General features: G+C 51.0%; 9 protein-coding genes across 9 annotated transcripts; 5 read left to right on the top strand and 4 right to left on the bottom strand.

Annotated features, from left to right (window-relative positions):
- Positions 1 to 348: 348 nt before the first annotated feature.
- Positions 349 to 2032, bottom strand: POX_g08674 (uncharacterized protein; the record flags this gene model as incomplete). Its single annotated transcript, XM_050117444.1, has 4 exons — positions 349 to 630; positions 687 to 838; positions 895 to 1833; positions 1903 to 2032. The coding sequence occupies 4 exons, from the start codon at positions 2030 to 2032 to the stop codon at positions 349 to 351; spliced, it is 1503 nt and encodes a 500-aa protein (XP_049965588.1).
- Positions 2033 to 3228: 1196 nt separating this feature from the next.
- POX_g08673 (uncharacterized protein) lies at positions 3229 to 4491 on the top strand (the record flags this gene model as incomplete). Its single annotated transcript, XM_050117443.1, has 4 exons — positions 3229 to 3332; positions 3394 to 3484; positions 3579 to 3743; positions 3814 to 4491. The coding sequence occupies 4 exons, from the start codon at positions 3229 to 3231 to the stop codon at positions 4489 to 4491; spliced, it is 1038 nt and encodes a 345-aa protein (XP_049965587.1).
- A 457-nt stretch (positions 4492 to 4948) lies between these two features.
- On the top strand, positions 4949 to 5206 carry POX_g08672 (uncharacterized protein; the record flags this gene model as incomplete). The annotated part of the gene is made up of 1 exon (XM_050117442.1): positions 4949 to 5206. The coding sequence occupies one exon, from the start codon at positions 4949 to 4951 to the stop codon at positions 5204 to 5206; it is 258 nt and encodes an 85-aa protein (XP_049965586.1).
- A 939-nt stretch (positions 5207 to 6145) lies between these two features.
- Positions 6146 to 8692, bottom strand: POX_g08671 (uncharacterized protein; the record flags this gene model as incomplete). The annotated part of the gene is made up of 1 exon (XM_050117441.1): positions 6146 to 8692. One exon carries the CDS (start codon positions 8690 to 8692, stop codon positions 6146 to 6148), a length of 2547 nt encoding a protein of 848 aa, XP_049965585.1.
- Positions 8693 to 10007: 1315 nt separating this feature from the next.
- POX_g08670 (uncharacterized protein) lies at positions 10008 to 10241 on the top strand (the record flags this gene model as incomplete). The annotated part of the gene is made up of 1 exon (XM_050117440.1): positions 10008 to 10241. The coding sequence occupies one exon, from the start codon at positions 10008 to 10010 to the stop codon at positions 10239 to 10241; it is 234 nt and encodes a 77-aa protein (XP_049965584.1).
- Positions 10242 to 13096: 2855 nt separating this feature from the next.
- Positions 13097 to 13677, top strand: POX_g08669 (uncharacterized protein; the record flags this gene model as incomplete). Its single annotated transcript, XM_050117439.1, has 3 exons — positions 13097 to 13170; positions 13219 to 13515; positions 13647 to 13677. 3 exons carry the CDS (start codon positions 13097 to 13099, stop codon positions 13675 to 13677), a joined length of 402 nt encoding a protein of 133 aa, XP_049965583.1.
- A 14-nt stretch (positions 13678 to 13691) lies between these two features.
- POX_g08668 (uncharacterized protein) lies at positions 13692 to 13799 on the bottom strand (the record flags this gene model as incomplete). Its single annotated transcript, XM_050117438.1, has 1 exon — positions 13692 to 13799. One exon carries the CDS (start codon positions 13797 to 13799, stop codon positions 13692 to 13694), a length of 108 nt encoding a protein of 35 aa, XP_049965582.1.
- Positions 13800 to 16346: 2547 nt separating this feature from the next.
- On the top strand, positions 16347 to 18905 carry POX_g08667 (uncharacterized protein; the record flags this gene model as incomplete). The annotated part of the gene is made up of 1 exon (XM_050117437.1): positions 16347 to 18905. The coding sequence occupies one exon, from the start codon at positions 16347 to 16349 to the stop codon at positions 18903 to 18905; it is 2559 nt and encodes an 852-aa protein (XP_049965581.1).
- Positions 18906 to 19850: 945 nt separating this feature from the next.
- Positions 19851 to 21002, bottom strand: POX_g08666 (Ribosome biogenesis protein nsa2; the record flags this gene model as incomplete). The annotated part of the gene is made up of 5 exons (XM_050117436.1): positions 19851 to 19866; positions 19933 to 20145; positions 20274 to 20816; positions 20912 to 20922; positions 21000 to 21002. The coding sequence occupies 5 exons, from the start codon at positions 21000 to 21002 to the stop codon at positions 19851 to 19853; spliced, it is 786 nt and encodes a 261-aa protein (XP_049965580.1).
- Between the last annotated feature and the right edge of the window lie 112 nt (positions 21003 to 21114).

Raw genomic sequence — 21114 nt, 5'->3', positions numbered from 1 at the left:
GGTCGGCAATGCATCAAGGCTGAATTGATTTTTATTTGAATAGTGTAGCTAAAGTTTGGTCATGGTTTTAGATTATATGGCGCATTATTTCGCTCTGTAGTTACTTCCACAGGGGATCAAGTGCCAGTCATTGGCGATACCAGTAAAGAGCTCAAGTCCAAATAGGCAAAATGATTGTCTACAGGTCAACATGGGCCGCGCTGATCGGCAAACGTCATCATTAGTGCAGCAAGTAATCACCTCGGTTAGATTGACAAAGGCAATCTCGAGCAATCGGGTATGTGAGATGTTCCTATCAAAAGACGCTCCGGCCTAATTGCTGGAATCACGCAAACAGCCCCGGCCAAACTAAACTCTCAGACGCCCCTTGGACAACCTCCAGATCCAGAGAGAAAGTGTGAGAGCGACATCGACAAAATCAAAGACCATGGCTCCGCCAAATATGATAGCGTAGTATAACCACGCCTCGGACCTGGGCAACGCACTTAAAGTCATGACTATAGCCCATGGAAGCATCCATAGGAAGTTTGATCCGAGAGCCTGGTATAAATACCAACGAGGCGAAGCTGCCAGTAAGATCGCTGCGAGCTGGTAGTTGACTGCGTAGAAAATATAGGTCCAGTCAATTGCCTGCAGAGACAGATCAGCAGATGCGTCACCATGTTCATCTCAAGGAGGCTACTCACTCGCCACATTTCCTGAGTGACTGCCGCCACGTCGTTCGACTGAGATAGATAGTGGGCGAAATTTTGAATGCCATGAACAGAAAGGGCAATGCATATGACTGTTTCAAATCCCGCAGCCATGACACACGATAACAGTGCCGGTCGGACAATCGCTTTTCAATATCAGCGGAAGGTTCGGGATTGACTGAGAATGATGAGCTGGACTTACTCAGAATTTCCTTCCGCGAAGCTGTCGGGTGATTAGTATCCGACGCTGCGCGAAAGGCTCCCCAAGCATGGCCCACAAAGGCCAGCGTCGACGATTCCAATGCTTGAACGGGGACCATGACCAAGCCCCAGCGGATGGTGTTGAAGACACCCCACGCAGTAGCATAGACCTCTCCCATTTGTATAATGCGATTGACTAACCAAAGATAGATTGCATTTCGAATTGTAGACTCTGCAAAAGTGTAGGCGCTGGGTCTCAAGAGCGTCCTGAACGCCGCAAATGTCGGCGTTATTCTATGAGATCCCTCTGCTTCTTTTTGCGCTTTGCGTACCACAACAAAGTAAAAGTAGAACAGACCAGCGAGCACGGAGATCACATCACATGCTAGTCTCACTACACCTTGAGTGATCAAAGTGGGCTTTTGCTTCATAACATGGAAGTTGGAGACAAGCAACAGATCCAGTACCATATTGAGAACAAACTTGGCTGAACTGAGGACCAACGGGACATCGGGATTGTCAAGAGCTCGAGTCGAGGAAGACAGAGCTGCCTCGGTGGCCGAGGTCAAAAACTGAACCACCGATAATCGCACATAGACAATAGACGTGTCTCTGGCCTCCTCTGGGACAAAGGCTGACGCCAGGCATTGCGGGTAGGCAAGAAACACAATCGTCAGAACGAACCCTTGAATGGCCGTGACCAATATCAAGGTGTGAGCCAAATGTAACCGTGGGCCAACTGACCGTGTGTTGGAATCTCCGATCACATTCCAAGCTGACCGGGGAAATGCTTCATTCAAGACTTCCGAAATGATGCCGATGTAGGTGTAGATATCCGTTAACACCACAAGGCTCGAATCTATACGTGCCACCCACAGCTTGCTGAGGGTGCTGTATAGAGCCGGCAGGGAGAAAGTTGCGAGGTTAAAGATCAGAGATCCTGAAAATCTGCGTGAGATTTCTTCTTATCAGTCAAGGAAAGGTGCTCTGGTTTTTGAACATGCCGAACGAGACACTTGCCCCTGTCGGCTCCAAAATGCGAGCTTGGAAGTTTCCGGTTCTCCAGATTCGTGCCCGTCTTGGGCTTGCACGTCGTGCTCGATATTTGACTGGACAGGAAATTTAGTGATGTTCGCCATTCTATCGACTCGAGTTTGAATGTGGCGAAGTGAGGAATTTGGAGATTTGGAAGCGGGGAAAGATACAGCTGATACGAAGCGCATGCAACAGAAGCGTCTCGTAAGGCTTTGGTGTGGGGGAGGATTATTTTTAGCTCCAATCGTGATGCATTCGATGGTTTGCTTTTTACTTGCATTAGCCAGTCTTGGGATCACCGGGTCTCCGTTTGTTCACTCTACACACTATTGAGGGCACCTCTTGCCCGGCAGCTGTAAGTGCGAGTTTCACCAACAGTAGATATCTCATGGCGCCCCGGTCAATGCTACATTTGCTGTGAATAATGTCAGCCTGAAAGCGCCCGAAAAGACTATTGAAATGCCTTGAGAAGGGCCTTCTCCAGTCCCAAAACGCATTTGGTTTTCTGGTTCATGCGACTCCCAAGCATTCAATCTTGCCCTGGGGTACAGGCATTTTTCGCCAATGAGACATCTCTATAGTCTCCATGAGATTGATTTATATTGCAAGAAGCTGCATGACTGCCAAAACTCGGGATGAAACTGCTTCTTGGCAGTTGACACGCCGCCCTTTTCGACTTCGCCGAACGCCTCCGAGTCGAACACCTTAATTAAGCGTATCTTGGCAGCATACTGTCAAAACGAATTTTCAAAATGGATTCAGCTTGAAAGTCTCTACGTTGCTTTGACAACCTCAATACGAAACCGTCTTGCGCATCTGCTGCCGAGAATCTACTATCGCAGTTCCTCGTTTTTTTCGTGTAATAGGAGCTTAAGCTTCCGGTCTGTTGTTTGGGTAGTCGCACGAGGGCGTTCGTTCCCTCGAAGACTCTCATTTTTGTGTAGGAATAAAATCCCCATACTGCAGCTTAGACAAAAAAAGCTTTGGCAAGAAACAAGTTGATTCTGTGGAAATGTTCAAAGCATTACGTGATGCTGGGATATTTCATCTTGGTGAGATTAGATAGTGTTTGTATGGTGAGACCTTAGTAGGCAGGTGCCTCGTGATCACCAGACCGCCCGGCTGTCTGATGTCATTCATCACAGTTCAGACCGCCTTCTGAAAAGACAAACGGCCATGGCAGTACATTGACCGCCTTATGGAATAGCTTCTCATCTGCCGCATCTTCTTCCCCCATTTTCCGCATTCTCAAGACGCGTTCACGATCCACGTTGTCCATTAAGCTCTCTGGCCCTCCAAAATGGCGACTCCAGTGGATTCGAAGCTTCTGAAGAGGACCAAGTTTCCTCCTGAATTTAACCGTAAGGTGGACATGACGAAAGTTAATATCGAGGTTATGAAGAAGTGAGTTGCTACCCCGGATTTTAGGTTTCTCAAGGTTTTAAGGATCTGACAGTCATTGCAGATGGATAGCTAAGCGCATTTCCGATATTCTCGGAAACGAAGATGACGTCGTCATTGAACTGTGCTTCAATCTGTTAGAAGGCACTCGCTTTGTATGTTGCGTGCCTCATGACTCCCACGCCGCGCCGCCTTTTGCATAGCTTGGTCTGTCCTCGAAAATGCTAACCCACCAAACTTCCACAATAGCCGGACATCAAGTCCCTTCAGATTCAGCTCACTGGGTTCCTTGACAAAGATACGCCAAAGTTCTGCAAAGAACTGTGGTCTCTCTGCCTGAGTGGCCAGGAAAATCCCCAGGGTGTTCCCAAAGAGCTACTGGAAGCTAAAAAGCAGGAGTTGATGCAAGAAAAGGTACGAATCCGATCATGCTCCCTTTCCGCTCCATCGTTGGCTGTAATCCATGGCTGATGTTTTCGCAAAGCTCGAAGCCGAGAGGGCTGCTGAGGCGGCTCGGCGAGAAAGAGAAGAAGAGCGAATTCGAGAGCGTGAACTAAACGATATGAGACGGCGGGAACGTTCAGATCGAGGAGAGCGAGGGGATCGCGGCTGGCGACGAGGTCATCATGATCGACGCCGCTCGCGCTCGCCTGCTGGCCAATACTCCAGACAACGATACCGTGACTCTCCTCGCCGTATGTCTACGCGCCCGGACCGCACTCCTCCTCCCGGTCGTTCCGATTCCCGTTCTCCTCGTCGTTCACGTCGGCCAGACTTTACTCCCCCACGCGCTCGCTCTCCTTCACGATCTCCCCGGCGATCTCGCCGACCAGATGTCACACCTCCGGATGCTCGCCACTCATCCCGTTCCCCTCGTCGTCCCCGTCGACCAGATGTGACCCCTCCGCGCGCTCGCTCTCCCTCGCGATCTCCTCGTCGCTCTCATCGGCCAGACATCACCCCTCCCGATGCTCGCTCATCTTCTCGATCCCCTCGCCGGTTCCGTCGCCCGACACGCTCGCCGTCACACGGTCGTGGTTCCTCTCCGTCGCCTCGTCGATACCGCCGCCGCTCGTTCAGCCGGTCCTCGAGCCCCGACCATAATGACCGTGCTGGGCGACGTCGATCCAGTCGTAGTTCGACAAGAAACCGCAGAGATTAGACAATCAGTGCCGCTCATGGTAAGCCAGAGTCACTGATCGATTACCATCCATGGCAATCTGCTCACCGCTCGGAAGAATATTCCTCCTCCTTTGCTAGCCTCTTCTCCATAGCGACTTCAAACTACACCTCCTCTTGCTACGATCCATTCATGCATATCAAACATCACGGCTCTTCTCTCCACCGAACATGAACAATACTGTGCTGGCCTCCGGCTCGTTTATCGCACAAAACCTTTGGGCAAATTGGGCATTCATGACTATTCTGCGAATCATGGGCCACGACGGATGGGTCTATTTTGACATTGCGAGATCACACAGGCCACGATCTCTCTGCAGCTCCATGCGGGACGTTTCGCAAACTCTCGTACCCTAAACAGTATTCGGTCACTTCGCTTCATCATGGTTTGCAATGGTGACAGTCTGAAACGCCCCGGCGTAATGAGCCGTCTCTTGATCATGCACAAGAAACTGAGCAGGGCTGGGCAGAAACGGACTGACGTTAAGCCTACAGACATTGATAATCGATCGACGATGTTAAGCGGATTCAGCATGTCTCGAAAGCCCGTATCTCTTCATACCTCTTGCCATCTCTTCTCCTTGATACCCATTTCCCCCAGCCTAGTTCTTCAAGTGATGTGCTCTTTGTTCTCCACGGATACTCATGAATTATCAAACACAAATGCTGCCCGTCATTATCATGACCACACGACTTAATGTTTTGGGTTGATCAATTTGGCGTCCTTGAGTTGATTCAATAGTGCATTTGCGTCTCCCTACTTCATAATACCTAATTCTTTCTCGGTTGCATCAGGTCAGCCCTACAACTGGGTCAGATCGTCTTTATCACACACGGGTAGCCCCTCAGCCACCTAAGAGAGGACGATCAGGTTGTGAGTGCTGGCTCTTATAGACATATGTGAGAATCGGCCTCTCGTCAGTAGACGCCCGCTAGTCAAGCCCGTAGATCTGTGAGTTCACTACCGCTGCAGTGATCCCAATTTCTCGCTCGTCATGGGTTCCATTGCGATAACCTACCTGTGGAGACCTGGACATGTAATGGTCAATGGGAAATGGGCATGCAGAATCACGATGGATGAGCTGCATAAGAATTGAGAGAAGTTGGAACAAGACTCGCTTGCCATGGACCTAGTTAGCCTTGAGTATTGGATGGCCGTACCAGAGAATTTCAAAAGACTTGACTTTGCGAGTATGAGACTATTTGGTTTATTGGAGCTGTCTTCAGATGAAGCGAAGAGTCTCGTTTCACCATGCAAGCTTTAGAGAAATGTCTACATTCTTGGAATATTGTAATAATTGACAAGTGGTCTTGAATTTGTAAGCGAAAGTATGTTTGTAGCTCCTATTGTAGATTAATATTATAATTAAAGATCCACAGAAGGGAAGGAAAGAGAGTCATGGGAAAGAACGCTATCGGCAAAAGAGAGTCGGAGAGAGAGAGAGAGTTCGGGAGGAAATGGAGCTGAGCCGGACATCATGGACAGGCCTGACTCAGTGACTTCAGGGATCCCCAATCGAAGGGTGTCAAAAAATCATCTTGGCGTGAGGAATGTGCAAGAACAGCAGCGCGAATGGAGAAATTGAGAGAGGTAGTGTAGATTTCTGTTCGCCTGGGTTGACAGAGTGTTCAACCGCTTACTCGCAACCGCAGACAGTCTGGTAGACAGTGACGGTCTCGGTCCAGGCGCTGTAGGAACCGCTGGAGCCGGTGACGACAGGAGCAGCAGTGGGGGCAGGAGCACCACCGCCAACAGTCCAGGTAGTAGCCCAGGATGTAGAGCTGGCGGTGTGGCTGGAGCCGGAGGCAGTGGCAGTAGGAGCGGCATCACCGCCAGCAGGCATAGAAGCAGAGGCAGCGCCAGAACCGGAGCCGGAGTCAGAGCCGTTAGCGGAGCCAGAGCCAGAGCTGCCAGTGGCGGAAACGCCGGAGTCAGAGCCAGAGCCATTAGCAGAGCCAGAGCCATTAGCAGAGCCAGAGCCAGAAGCAGAGCCGGAGCCGGAGCTACCAGTGGCGGAAACACCGGAGTCAGAGCCAGAGCCAGAAGCAGAGCCAGAGCCGGAGACAGAGCCGGAACCGTTGGCAGAGCCAGAGCCGTTAGCAGAGCCAGAGCCGGAGCTGCCAGTGGCGGAAACACCAGAGCCAGAAGCAGGCCCAGTCTCAGAGGCAGGAACTCCGCAAGAAGAGGACGAAGAGTCAGAGCCAGAGCTGCCAGTGGCGGAAACACCAGAGTCAGAGCCGGAGCCGTTAGCAGATCCAGAGCCAGAAGCAGAGCCAGAGCCGTTAGCAGAGCCAGAGCCGTTAGCAGAGCCAGAGCCAGAGCTGCCAGTGGCGGAAACACCAGAGTCAGAGCCAGAGCCGTTGGCAGATCCAGAGCCAGAAGCAGAGCCAGAGCCGTTAGCAGAGCCAGAGCCAGAAACGGAGCCAGAGCCAGAAGCAGAGCCAGAGCCAGAAGCAGAACCGGAAGCAGAGCCGGAGCCGTTAGCAGAGCCAGAGCCAGAAACGGAGCCAGAGCCGTTTGCAGAGCCAGAGCCAGAGCTGCCAGTGGCGGAAACACCAGAGTCAGAGCCAGAGCCGTTAGCAGAGCCAGAGCCAGAAACGGAGCCAGAGCCGTTAGCAGAGCCAGAGCCAGAAGCAGAACCGGAAGCAGAGCTGGAGCCGTTAGCGGAGCCAGAGGTAGAACCAGAAGCAGAGCCGGTAGGGACACTTCCAGCAGGGACACTTCCAGTGGGAGAAACACCGGTGGGAACACCACCAGCAGGGACAGATGCAGAGGGCTTGGAGCCGGTGGGAGAGGCACCGGAGGGGATGAGGCTGCTGCTCGAGGCACCGTTGGGGGTGGAAACAGAGGTGGAGGGGGAAGGAGCACCGGGAAGGCTGCAGCCGGTGAACCACTGAGAGATGATCAGCTGGGTAGAAACACCAATGTCGAGGCCAGTGCAGCCACCGAGGAAGGCAGCCAACTCAGCACGAGCACCCCAGGACAGACCAAGAAGGCTCTCGCCACCAGCAAGGAGACCGAGAGCACCGCGGAGGTCAATGCTGAGGTGACCAAAGATGTCACCACCGAGCAAGGCAGAGATGTCGCCAGTGAGACCACCAATCAGACCGACAGAGACGTCAGCGGAGACAGCAGCAGACAGCCAGAGGAGGACAATAGACTTGAGTTCGACACCGAGGGAGCAGCTGGAGCCAGTGAGCCAGACAGCAAGAGCAGTGCGGGCCTCGAGATCAAGAGAAGCGGCAAGCTTGCCACCAGCACAGGCGTTCAGGCCAACAAGGAGACCAGCATCGATACCAGCGGCAGCCTGACCGTTGAGGAAAGCAGCGAGGGAGCCCTGGGCGTGGACGGACAGAACACCAGAGGCCTCAACGGAAGCACCAACGGAAGCACCAACGGAGATGGCAGAGAGGGCAGTATCGGCAATAGCACCGATCTCCACCAGACCACCGACGTGAGTACCGTGGCACCAGCCCAGAACAGAGGCGCGGAGACTAGCCTCGAGAGGGCAGTCGGAGCCGTTCAACCAGGCAACAAGGGAAGTCTTGATTCCAGCGTCCAAGCTGCCCAGGACACCACCAGCGGCACAAACGCTAAGACCAGCGGAGACGTGGGCGTGGAGGCCAGCGTGGGCGTGAGCGTGGAGGAAAGCGGCCAGACTAGCCTGGAGGGAAGCGTCGAGAACGAGAGTCGAAGATAGATGAGCAGAAGGGAAAATGCCATCAATCGTGACGTAGATGGAATCCTTGGCGGCGATTTCCGCACAGGTAGGGATGAAGACTGACAGTGCAGCCATAACGTCGGCATCGAGAGTGAGAGAGCCATGACCCTCGCACCATGCCATGAGAGAGCTCTTCAAGTGACCCTTGATGTGGGCTTGACCAGCAAGCCACACCTTCAAGGCAGCACGAGCATCAGCACCGATCTTAGCGTGAGAGCATCCCAGAGCACTTCCTCCGAGGGCAGCAGCACCGGAGGCGCTGAGTCCACCGAGAACGGAGACGGAGACGGAGCCGTGGACACCTCCACCGAGAACTGCGTCGACCAGACCAACGACATCGGAAGCGGCGTTGCCCAGGAGGTGGGAAAGCAGACCGAGAGTGCGACGCTCAACGGCGACTTCGGTAGGATAAGCGAAAGCAGTGCTTGCCAAAGAGGCAAGGAAAAGAATGTCAGAACGCATGATTGATATGATCCTCAGGAGTGGACGGTCAATTGGTTCGGTTGTCGATGCGAAGATTGGATCGAACGAGGAGATTGTAGTGAGTGTATAGCAACGGTGGCTTGAAGTAGATATCGAATAAAGACGAGAAAAGCGATTGGACGAGGAAAAGAAAACAAGGAAAGATTATGTGAAAATGACAGTGCAGAACGGACCAGAAGCCGTTTTTGAAGCAACGAAAGAAAAGAAAGATGAAGATGAGAGTGAATAATAACCTCGTTCAAAGGCGACGATCTTTGACCTTTATATAACCCCTGGACCTCGCTCGACCGTCCTCGAGATCTTGACCGGCTGGGGACGGCTGCCAGCCAGAGACCGTCACTGCCGTAAGAACCATGGTGTCTCTGGACTCCATCTCTGACTCCGTAGCAAAGAATAGCACACTCTGAGACGACTAGCGTCTTTTGCTCCACTTTTCCCTCTTTTCTTCCCCTTTTGGCTCCTTCAACCAGTTCCGGGAGCACGATGGAGCGGCACCATGCCCTAAGTGGAGAGGGCCCTTCAAGCCCTGTGCAAAGAGCAAACTGTAAAAGCCACTCAGTGGGTGTTACCCCGGGCTCGACGGGGAAAAGAGTGCTCAGCGCTCAATAATGGAGCTATCAGTTTCGCAAGTCGTCAAGTGGATCTCTGCCCAGAGTTTTTGATCCACTACGGAGCGGCCGCTAACTCACTAGGGTGTGCACTACGGCCAACTCCCAGTTAGTTAGCCTAGTGCTGCCCCTTTCTCGTGGCTGGAGAATCGAGGGTTGCAGATGGCGACGGACAGGTACCGGGCAGCTGATCCGCGATCCACTCCCAGGCTGAGTGGAGCGATGCGTCGTCTCAACAATTGCCAACTTTTTCAGCGCGCGAGCTTCAACTTTGGCCAAAATTTCATCCAAGTCTTGGCCTGGGCATGTCCTTTGATCTTGTCTGATAGGCTTCTGGACAGTCATCAAGGTGTTCCATCATTTGTGAGAAGATCAATTTGCGGCAAAGACTGATTACCATCTGGTCGGATTTGTGAAATATACTTCAGAAGACTTGATGATGAGAGTTAAGCCGTGTGACAACTCGGTGATGGCCGCCCGCATCGTGGGAAAGGGGCTGTCTCGAGCGAGTCCGTCGATGATAGCCAAAGCTCAATTCAGGACAGCAGCCATCCGACTGTGCGGTCGAGACTAATCATTCCCTCGGCCGTGGTCCAGTCGCTCAGATCCGACGTTGATGATAGACGAGAACCGGGTCTACGGCCGTGGGAAATTCCCCCAATCAGGCAGGGGTTGCGAGGATCACAATGTGGTTCAACGGGCGAGAAGCATCCGCGGCGTGCAGGCTCGTGATGGATCACGGAATCATGCGTGCTTCTGCAATCCTGAGGGCGACCAAGTTGGGCTGGACGCTGGTGGAGCTAAGCCTGTTTAAGTTTAGTCCAATAGACCCGCCCAAAGAATCAACCAACGTATTCCTGTACGAACTGGCCAAATTCCGAACACCTGAGTTCTCCAATCTCGCATCCAGCAGTGGCTAAGCTTCGCTACTATTCCGTTCAGCATGCTTCTCATGTTGATCAAGTGAAAACAATCAAGGGGGGTTGTCGAAAGCCTTTGTTGAAGGATCAATATGCGTTGTCGCCACGCGGATATAGTGATCGAATCAATCTCCATGGTCCACGCCCCTGTCACCTAAATCGAATAAACTGAATGTGTTCAAAACTTAAGAACAGGAAGCACTCGGTTTTTCTCTTTCTGACTTCTCATTGCTGGACTCGCAAATACCTGGAACGTCTAGTATATTAAAATATCTGATCCAAAGCCATTTCCCTACTCACTATCATAGGATTGACCTTTGAACAGCCCCGAGTTACTGTTACTACTGTATACTTGTGGGTACAAACATAGCGGTGTACACCACCGCACCTAGTCTAGGTCCTACAGTGTAACAATACATGGTTGCTGAGATACGGATCAATAGATTGACGGATTGACGGCAGTCTGTGGCTTACATTTGTAAGAATTTGGCGGATCATGTCCCCTTTTTTGAGTTTTGGTGAGGAGTCGGAAATGATTCCAGCAGCGTCCAGCCAGTTGTGTGAGCTTCATCAATGTCGAGTTTGCAGTGCAGTCATTGTTTGTTTACTCCGCAAGGTCCACTCGACTCCCGCTCTCACGCGGAGTGGATCATAACCCCTAGGGTCCATCAGTCCAGTGACAATAGAACGTGCTCTTTCGGAGGCACTAACCGTTTCTGGCTTCCTTTTGCGTCTTTTGCGTCTCCTCGCTTTAAAATGGGAAGAAACATGATGATCAATGCTCTGATTGTGGTATTGCAAAAGCCTCCAAATCCATCAGGTTGCGATCGTGCCTAATACTGCAAACGCGACAGATTGGAAAGCTCTCTCTCTCATCGCCGATGATTGGTCTCTTGAGAATGGTCGGCAGGGGTTTCATAAACTCGTACAAAGTACAAATCCGAGTACATCTGGATAAACCACCCTATTTCTGATGGTAGTACTAGTTCCGTGTGCACTGGATAATGATACTAACAAGATCATGCAGGGTGTTTGACTTTGTCCCCATAAACCTACTACCATAAGCCGTCGTGGGTCCAGGTCAGGTACCAGGCACCGCAATGCGACATGCAGATCCTCGCAGGAGTTAGGCTCAATGGGGTCAACTCGCGTCTTGGCTTCCAGACAGGCCCTGGTCAAGCCAAAGTGAGTTTTCCGAAAGACTTACGATCAGAAGGCACGCTAGATCAGATCCAGACAAGCTCTTCCCCATTTTCTGGGCTGCTAGCGGTGATGCGTAAAATCCGGTCCGACCAGTCCAACCTGCTCAATCATGAGGAGATACCCCCCCCCACTAGAATTTTGTCGGATTGTTGATAGTCGGCGGTGGTAAAAGGAGTGTGTTTCCAGCCATTGGCCACATTCAGTCCCAATGAGGCTCTCTTCAAGAAAGTGCTCAGAAACCCGGTTTGGCTGTGGTTCGGAATCTGAAACGCCCTGCTCCCGAAATAAGGAGTCAGTCAACCCCAGAAGGCGAACAAGATCCATGCTTGAGGAATCGAACCCATGGTCGAGGGCTGTTTCCAAACTTCCACCCCTTCATCGCTTCCCTGCCCGCTGCTATTTTCGGCATTCAACGGATAGGTTCATGACGGAGGATGAGGCAGAGGTAGCACGGCGCCCGGCTGCGCCGTGCCATCACGTCCATCGCCACTCAATACCTCCCATAGTCACCGCTGGAACAGACTGACCAATCCATTGTGGCTGCCTGATCAATCGGTCCAAGTCATCAATGCTGCTAGACTGAAGAGCCGACCTGAATTATTCCGTATAGGATCTTTTTGAAAAATTGGGCCCCGATCTTGAGATCAGCACTAGTATACTACTAGGCTCAGTCATGCTTTCCCAGGCTATCATACTATCAATCTTCAAATGTCACGGCCCTACTAGCTGACAGCCGTCCAGTGGAGTCATGACCTAGCTCAGATACAGATCAAGTCACCAACTACTGTACCTTGAATGTGGCGCACAGGGCAGTCCTGTAGTTTGGAGGGCCGAGATGCAAAAGTGCTCCGTCGTTCGGGAGTGGGAACCACTCCAGCTCCTGCATTCGACCGAGAATCTCGACTCTCCCTCTCTCCGCCGAGAGATGTGCTAGCCCAGAATTACTCGTAAGGAGGACGCAAAGTCAAAGTGGATGGGACTGTGCCTGAGTCAGAATGCGCCACAGCACCCACAAGACTCGTGCTGGCAAGGTTGTGATTCCATAGTCGATGGATGCAGGTGTTTGCTCAAAATTGAGATCACTAGTGTTGTGTCCCCTCCGAGAACTGCCGAGCTGGTCAGACCACATTTGAGATCAGGTCACATGGCTTGAGTCGGATAGGAGGGTACAACCGGCAAGTGTAGGTTCAAAGGCTGGGAATTGAGGTTATGACAATCGAAAACAAGGCAGACAGCCTGTCTTTCTGCTAGCCTGTCAGCAACGTACATTAGTGCTGCGAGGCCACCAGAAGTTGACTCTCTTTTCAGGCGAGTCCAGTCGCGGCTGTTAAGCTTTCGCGACTCCACCACGCAAGTTTCGCAGTTCAGAGCTCCAGTCTTCAATCCACACAATCCACACGCTACGAGCGGATGAAGATTGGTTTTTTTTTTTTTTATGATGATATCACTTTCCTCACAGTCTCTTGAAACAGTATACAAGTCCCACTTGCAGCATGGGCACGAACTCCTGATCGCTTACGGATGGGGACACAGGGCGAAATGCGACCGTCAAAGTTCGGCGCACGGTTTGGGAGGGGCGATCTTGAAGCGATCGCGGTTTCAGGCTTGTCCACCGTACCAAGCCTCACGTCGCCCAACCTCAAGATTCCATCATGAGCAGTTCGTGCCCCCCGTCACAGATAGATTACTTGCAACTTTGCTTGTCAAGCTTGTTTACTCCGCATAGGTTTGCGCGGATCTAAGAGTGGTTCGTCACGAACTAAAAAAAGAACAGCCTCCCCCGATCCGTGCCCCAAAAGTCTGTTGACATCTGTGACGGAGGTGGATTCTCATCCGACTACGATACCCCATCAAGCCGACCAACGGGTTTCGCTTCCTTCCGTCGGCTCTACGGACGCAATATCTGTGTGGTGAGAGTTCTTTTGACTGATCGTTTCTGGACAGGACTGGGTGGTGGTCGAGGCACAGAGGGGCGTTTGATCCCTGGCTTGCTGCGATTGGTCCCCAAGAACGTTTTTGTCACTGCGCTATTTTTGACCGGCCGAGAAGCAGACACGAGCGACTGTAAGAGGTGAGGCGTGAAACTTGTTGCTTTGCTTTTTTTTTTATAATTCTCCGCTTCGAGAGCATCAGAGCTCACGGAGTAATGGTTTGTACTCCTGTCAACTGACTCTTTCCTCATTTCTTACACGCGCTTCATAGATGTCATACAACACCAGAGCTGCTGAGATGACACCGTCAAGGTGACTAGATCTCGCAGGTCTTCTGGACTTCGGATGGGTCCAAGTGTTTGTCCGGGTATAGAACAAAGTCTTCTTCGTTTCGACCATGACACTGGCCATCAAATGAACCCATCATGAGCATTGATCATTTCCCCTGATGGCAGGTAGTGTGTCGCAAGAATTACACGTGAAATGGAATTCATGAAACTGCCATGCAGCCCGGACCATTAACATGTGCAAGAATCTCGTTTGGCATCGCCATGCAGCTTGTGCTTTGGTGCGTTTCGTCTTTTCCGGGAGATGACTCGTGTCAAAAGCAATGCATGGGTTCCCGCAGAAGAATTCTCATCTGGCCCTCGAGTGTCGCGGACAATTGCATCGAGGGCTGAGGCTTGACTGGGATCGTTATGCCTGGGTTGAGGGTCTATAGACTACTGATCTTCTTGGGTCTCATGACATGCACCGTCGTGTCACTTTGTATGCACCCATGTTTCGACGGTTCCTTCTTGCAGGATGCAAGGTCCGGTGGACATCTAAATTTCTTGGAAGGATTGCTTCAGTCATTTTCAGAACAACTCGTCAGTGAAATCTTTCTGCATGGCTTCTTTTCTTCCCCACAATTCATTGCGTGTCAAAAGCAAAACACACTCTTCTGCACTCCCTGATTCTCCAGCGAATACTCCAAGATGGCAGGTGAGAATTAAGAGCATCTGAGCTTTGACTTTACGCAGTGAGAGATCTCGTGCGCACTATGTGTTTCCTCTCTCGGCACGTTTCCAAGCTACCCCTGCAGGCTGGCAGTTCTTGGAATGCAAGTGCAGATCGAATCCTGATTGTGTTTCTTGGCCAAATCTATTGATGATGATTTCTGATCTGCATTATTCATGGACGCTAAGGAACTGGACTGAGTGAGCCAAGTATCCCGCTTCTCGGAAGAAACCTCACGATCGAACAACTCGGTACGTATGGTTACTTTCTAAGCAGACAGGACAAACATTCGTATCCATTCTCCGTTCGACGGGCACCTGCACATGTAACCAACCGCTTCCACGGAACTTATGCCCAATAGTTTTGAACCGAGCGTGTTAATTTCACCTTTGAGACCGTAGCTTCAATCATCCGCTTATGATTTTTTTGTTATCTCTTGGCTCTTGGTCTACCGGGCATAGAGCTGGGGAGAAATGGGACACCAGCATGGATAATGTACGGAAAGACAATTCCAGTCTACATATTTATTTCGCGCATTTCACTCGTCCAAGGGCTTTGAGCTGTCACGCGCCTAGAGACTTCGACAGCTGAAGTCAACAAGTGCGCAGTTGTCCGAATTATTGGACTACCTTGAGTCATACTTGGCCAGAAGATAGTAACCTTACCTCCCTCCAATGTAATGTAGGTAGGCCTAGACGTCGGTGAAGTAATGGCTGCATTGCTTGACACGTAAGTTGATTTCGATACCTTTCAACATGCCAGATTCGAAGGCGCTCTTTCTTGTCCACGGCACTTTCATTTAGAGCCAGCGCCATAGAATTGGTGTGCGATGAGTGAGTTGCCTAAGTTCGTGCGGATAGTTTTCGTGCATGACATTTGCATTGGTTGATGATTGAGCACGTTCAAACATGTGGCACTTTCGTATTCGAACAATTCAGTATACACGAATGACTATCAACTTTACTGGTGCAGAATGTGCCGTTCCACAGGTGAGTTTCAAGTCCCATTTTTAAAAAAATGTGCAAATATGTTCGAATAGAGTGCTGTCTGCCTAAACATAAAGACTGGGCATTTCAAGTGAGCGGCATAGATCGAAGATACAAAATATGGGATAAATACTAAAATTGCCAGATGAGATGGATGAATTAGTCACTCGATGGGTCTTTTCCAGAGATATTAGTTGACATAGGTGTGTGAGCGGGGGGAATCATGAACGAAGTTCACTATAGCAATTGGAACCTGTCCCGAGGCTGGTGAAATGGATATATTTCCGCCAATCCACTGCAACTTCCAACCTCTAGCTTGGGGTAGTGCCTCGAGCTTGGGTACTTACCTACCTGCATATTGATCTGTTTCGATATTCGATTTTTCAGGATTACTTCGAGGGAGTAGGAGGTAGAAGCATGAATGATTCTAAGTGCTTACAGAAGGATTCAAACCAATAGATTTTTTGCCTCCAAGGATTGGATTCGTGCTGAAAATTCAAACAATGTTCAAGTTGGGGGCAGATCATTGAGACTGTGGGTACAGGGCAGAGATTGGTGACATCAACATAAAGGCGCGCTGCGCTGAAACTATGTATTGTATTGTAAGAGGGCTACATGCCGTTTTTTGTCCATGTATATTTCACATACAGCTACTCTGATCAACATGTCGTTTGAATATATCAGCAGCCTATTACTCAATAAAGACACCTGATCGGCATCGAGTGCGAGCCGTAGAACAACCAGGGGATTCATGTTTGTATTGTACGTTTTGCCAAAGTCATTCGGATCAAATACATGAACGAGGGAGCTCGTTGTCATGACAACCAAGTATCACGTGATAATCAGCGCGCCGTCACAAATCGCGATGGATCCTCGGGTTCGAGATGATTGGACTTTCCCATTGTGAATAACAACAAACATACGATACCCTCGGGCCGCCAAAGGCCAGCATTGATACACGACTTCAATGTAGGGCTGAAATCGACATGGCGTCCCCGAATTCACTCTCGTCAGCCTACAATTCCGCCTTATATCAACAATCCGCCCGACCAATGTCCCGTCCTGTGGTCTCTCGTTCCGGGTCGAGACGGGCGTCGCCAGCGCTACAGTACGCCGAGTCTAAACCATCGGTCGCAAGAACCTATACTGGGGACAGCTCTGATGATGAAGTGCCAGAGCCAAAGTTCAGCGCCTCGGTAAAGGCGCTCCTGGACGGAGATGGGTTGGGATCTTCTCCTCATCTCCACAGAGGCCAACAACAGTATCAATACCGGCAACAACAACAACCTTCCTCATATGAGCGCCGGTCGGCCGCCAACTTGCGACAACAGAGCCAATCGCCTCGGAACGCCTCGCCTCACGATCAATCCAATGGGAGTCCTGTTCCACGAGTCGTTCGAATTGGTGCCATCTCGTCCTCGTCGGCCAGATTCTCTCGCGAAGGTTCCCCATTGGCACACAGTCACAATGCCGAATCGGAAGCGCAAGACCGCCCCAACGATTTCATAACGCCCGCGCCGCGACCACGAAGCGTCAGAATCAATGCGTCGCGGAGCAACACCCGCTCCCCTTCATCTGTCTCGCCTTCCGCAAAACGCGCAACAGATCGTCAATCGGGTGAGGGGTATGGCAGTGGTGAGCGTTCGGATGGCGAGTGGAAGTCGCGTCATAAAGATGATTATCTGTCCCGAGTCGGAGCATCCTCGGTTTTGCGCAGTCGCGCCGGTGACGAAGTCGCACCACACAGTTCCCTACGAGTGAAGCGCGTCGGGCGGCTTACCGGAACATTCCTCAATGGACCAGCACGTAGAGGAGTCCTGCGTCGGCAAAGCGAGGAGAACAATGAAGAACATCACATGATGAATGAGGATATCATTCGTGAGCATGATGCGCGACAAGAGGCCGATGACGAGCGTCATCACCAGCCCCGAAGCTCTACGAAAGCATCTTCGCCCAAGGTATCATGGGCAGATCCCAATCCTACCTCAGAAGAAAACGGGTACGACCAACATCAGCAGCGTCTTCGTTCCGACAGGTCTGCAAACCGAGCCAGTGGAGATTGGTTATTTTCCAGGTCCGCATCGCCCAAATCGAATGAGTCCCAATCCAAGTCCACGCCGGCCTCTTCAGAGGTCTCTTCCAAGTCTTCGGGTGGGAAAGAGCAGCCTGTCTTCAAGGTACCGTCACTGCCACCATTATTACCCTCTGCAAGGGATCAAGAGAATGAACCTCCACCAACCTTCAAGCGTGCCAAATCACAGGGCCTCGGTTTGCTAGATAAGCCCGAGAGAATCTCTGTTGTATATGATACCGAAAAGAAAGATGCAGCGGCAGAGACTCCCGCCGAGAGTCCTGCACGAAAGGTTCTCGCCCACAGAAGCAGCAATACGCCACACCGGCCAGCGCCTCCGCCTCCCAAGATGTCAGTCTTAGAGACCGCAACCGCTACAGGCGGTGCGTCTTCATCCCAGTCAAGGAAAAAGCGAACACAAGTGTCTATCAATCACAAGCATTTCACTCGCTTAGATTGCATTGGTCGTGGCGGCAGCTCTCGGGTGTATCGTGTCATGGCCGAGAATTACAAGATTTTTGCGCTCAAGCGCGTCAATTTGGAAGACGTGGATCCAGTGACCTTGACTGGGTACAAGGGTGAGATTGATCTCCTGAAGAAACTCGAAAACGTGGACCGTGTGGTGCGATTGTTCGACTGGGAGCTCAATTTGGACAAACACTGTCTCAGCGTCCTGATGGAAATCGGCGAGTCGGATTTGGAGAAAATCCTGACCTACCGTCTCAATGCCGAGGATGCTGTGTTTGATATCAACTTTACTCGTTTCTACTGGAAAGAAATGCTTGAGTGCGTGCAAGCTGTACATGAGCACAACATTGTACACTCTGATCTGAAGCCAGCCAACTTTCTCATGGTCCAGGGCCGACTGAAATTGATTGACTTTGGAATTGCAAACGCGATCCAAGACAACACCGTCAATGTTCATCGAGAACAACAAGTGGGCACTCCCAATTACATGTCGCCCGAAGCGTTGGTGGATTCCAATGCCTCGCTTGGCTTGCCAGCAAGCATGGGTAAGATGATGAAGTTGGGAAAGCCCAGCGATGTGTGGAGTCTGGGATGCATCCTATACAAGATGGTGTACGGGCAACCGCCCTTTGGTAAAATTGCCAAGTACTACGAGCGTATCATGGCCATTCCGAATCCTCGTGTGCAAATTGACTTTCCTAGCCATGGTGTCGGCGGCGTGCCAGTACCTTCCGGACTGATCAAAACCTTGAAGCGATGCCTTCAGCGAGATCAGACCTTGCGCCCAACGATTGAGGAAATGCTTGGTCCCCGTGACCCTTTCCTGCATCCGGACGCCCAGTTGGAGGGCGCCGTGCCCGTCACCCAAGACATGCTTGGCCGCATCTTGGCCAATGTCGTCAATCACTGCAAAGCCCGGGGCATTCCAAAGGAAGAAGAGCTGACCGCCTGGCCTGCGGGCTTTTTTGCAAAAATCAAAGCGGCTCTTGAAGAAGAAAATGTCTAATATCCTCTGTCGCTCATTTCCCAGCCTTTCCTCTGTTCCCATACATGTCTTTTTCGTCTCCTTCCATTTCTTGTCACGACTCTCACGACTACTGGTGTCCATTGGTGTTCCTTGATTATTTTTTTTCTTGCACTGGCGCTCGGATTCTCCCTTGGGGGTTCATTTGATGGCCAATTTGATTTGGATCTATCTGACTCCATTGCATTTCCTTTTCCTTTTTCCGTTTCTATACTCTGCGCCCCCGGGCGAGCCACTCCTCTATTTGACTTGTTCACATGGAGTTTTTGTCTCTTTGGTTTGGTTTTTTCTTTCCTTTTGCATGGCAAAGGTTGCCGCTTCTCCACGTCTTCTCCCTTGTTCACAATTTTTCTTTCTTCTGTAAAGGTTGTCCTGTATGAGCGTGGATAACTGGAGTGGAGCCTCATTGGTGTTTATCGGGTCTCTCGATCCTCAATGCCCAGTTATGGGATTTGCTGGATACATACAATCAAGATACTCGGCGGGACTGTCTTTGTGCTCTGCACCAGATGCCTATTCAAGACGATCGATTTGCATTTAGGAAACATCTTTGCTATATACGTAATGCGGAAACGGGTGGCCCTTTTGAAGCCCTCGCCTCCTTCACAATGTCATCAAAATCTTGCTGCAATGTATTCGAATAGCTTTACGCCATACGATCTTCGCGCGAATTTCGAAATGCAACTTGGGTCATGCAAGAGCTATTGTACTTTTTCTCGTTAAAAAAAGGGGGAGAAAATCGACAGAATTCGCGCCACAACGCCTGAGAGATAGCGGGTTTCTATCAACCACGGAAGAGAGACGAAGAAAATAAACAATTCAAAGTTGGATCCGCAACATGGGGTGGTATCGAATGCAGATAGTCGGAATCTGCTAGGAGGGGGTGATAAATGGCGATTGGTAGGTTGGGCGGGAAAATGCAGTTTTTTAAACGAGGAGAACACTAAATCAAACTGAGTTAATATTTCGAGGTCGAGGTTTGAATGAGGTTGGTGTGGGGGGCACTCACGCGTTCACACAGCCATCGTTCTCGGGCACGTTCGTGATTTGTGCCCATTTACCCCAAACCACCTTACCGGTGGTGGTGACAAGACCCAACTCTGAAACGTTAACCTCGATGATGGTACCCTTGGTCAAAACACCCAGCTGAGTGAAGAGAGGGTTGTTGGGGTTCTTCTTGACGGAGAGAATTGGCAGTTGCACAGTCACACCGAGTTCGGGGCTAGAAGAGGAGAGAGATGAATGTTAGTTATCGTTGATCGTATCCAAAGTGACCAGGTCTAGTGTCAACACAAGAGCCTGTCGAGCGATTCCAAGGCTGCGGGATGTTTGTGGAAAGCAGGGACGTACTGAGTAACATTGGCCTTCTTATAACGCAGACCCATGGGACGAATGAATCGCTCGTACTTGACGGGGCGACGAGTGAAATCATTGCCAACGAAAGTAGGCTTTGTGATCATCCGCTTCCAGGACTTCTTGTGGGTCTTCTTTCCGGTGTTGACCACCTTGAACATCTCCTCCTCACTGATACCCTTGACCTTGGGCAAAGGCACGGCAAACTTGGCCGCCTTCTCAGCTCGCTTGTCCTTGATGGCACTGGACAAGGCTTTGGCGTTGGTAGCCTGAGACCGGTCGAGCAGGTACTGGGGCAGAGGAGTCTGGGAAGGCTCGTCGGGAGCGGAAGACTTGACGTTCTTCTCTTCCTGGGCCTTGATGCGCTTCTTCATCTGAATCTTCTCCTTGTGGCGCTTCTGCTGGTACAGCTTGGCCCGGAGACCGCGCAGGTTCTGGGCATCGTGTGATTGCTTGTGGCCCTCACGAGCCTGGCGCTTGCGGACACGCTCATCGTGATCCAGCCGCTTACCATGCTGCTTCTGCCAGCGCTCGATATACCTATGAAAGGATACTGTGTCAGTCTTGACATGCTGGAAAATTATTCTATCGAGCCATCTGAGGCGGGCGGGAGAGGAGGGGGCTTTTTCACGAACTCGTTCTGAGGCTGTAGGTCGGAAACTTTGTCAGTCGAATCTGTTCAAGTTGAAGTCACTTTTTAAATACGAAGAGAATGTTACATACCATGTTGAACGACGACTTATGAGCACAAATGTATTAGATGGTCAAGGTATGGAGGTTGACCTGCAAGATCTAATCGCTTACCGAAAAAAGTCGTTCTCTGCGGCAAAAGATAGCA

This window comes from Penicillium oxalicum, chromosome VII (genome assembly GCF_001723175.1).
Source record: "Penicillium oxalicum strain HP7-1 chromosome VII, whole genome shotgun sequence".
Lineage (NCBI taxonomy): Eukaryota > Fungi > Ascomycota > Eurotiomycetes > Eurotiales > Aspergillaceae > Penicillium > Penicillium oxalicum.
The sequence above is the reverse complement of the archived record's forward strand: the minus strand, read 5'-3'. Positions and strand labels throughout refer to the sequence as shown.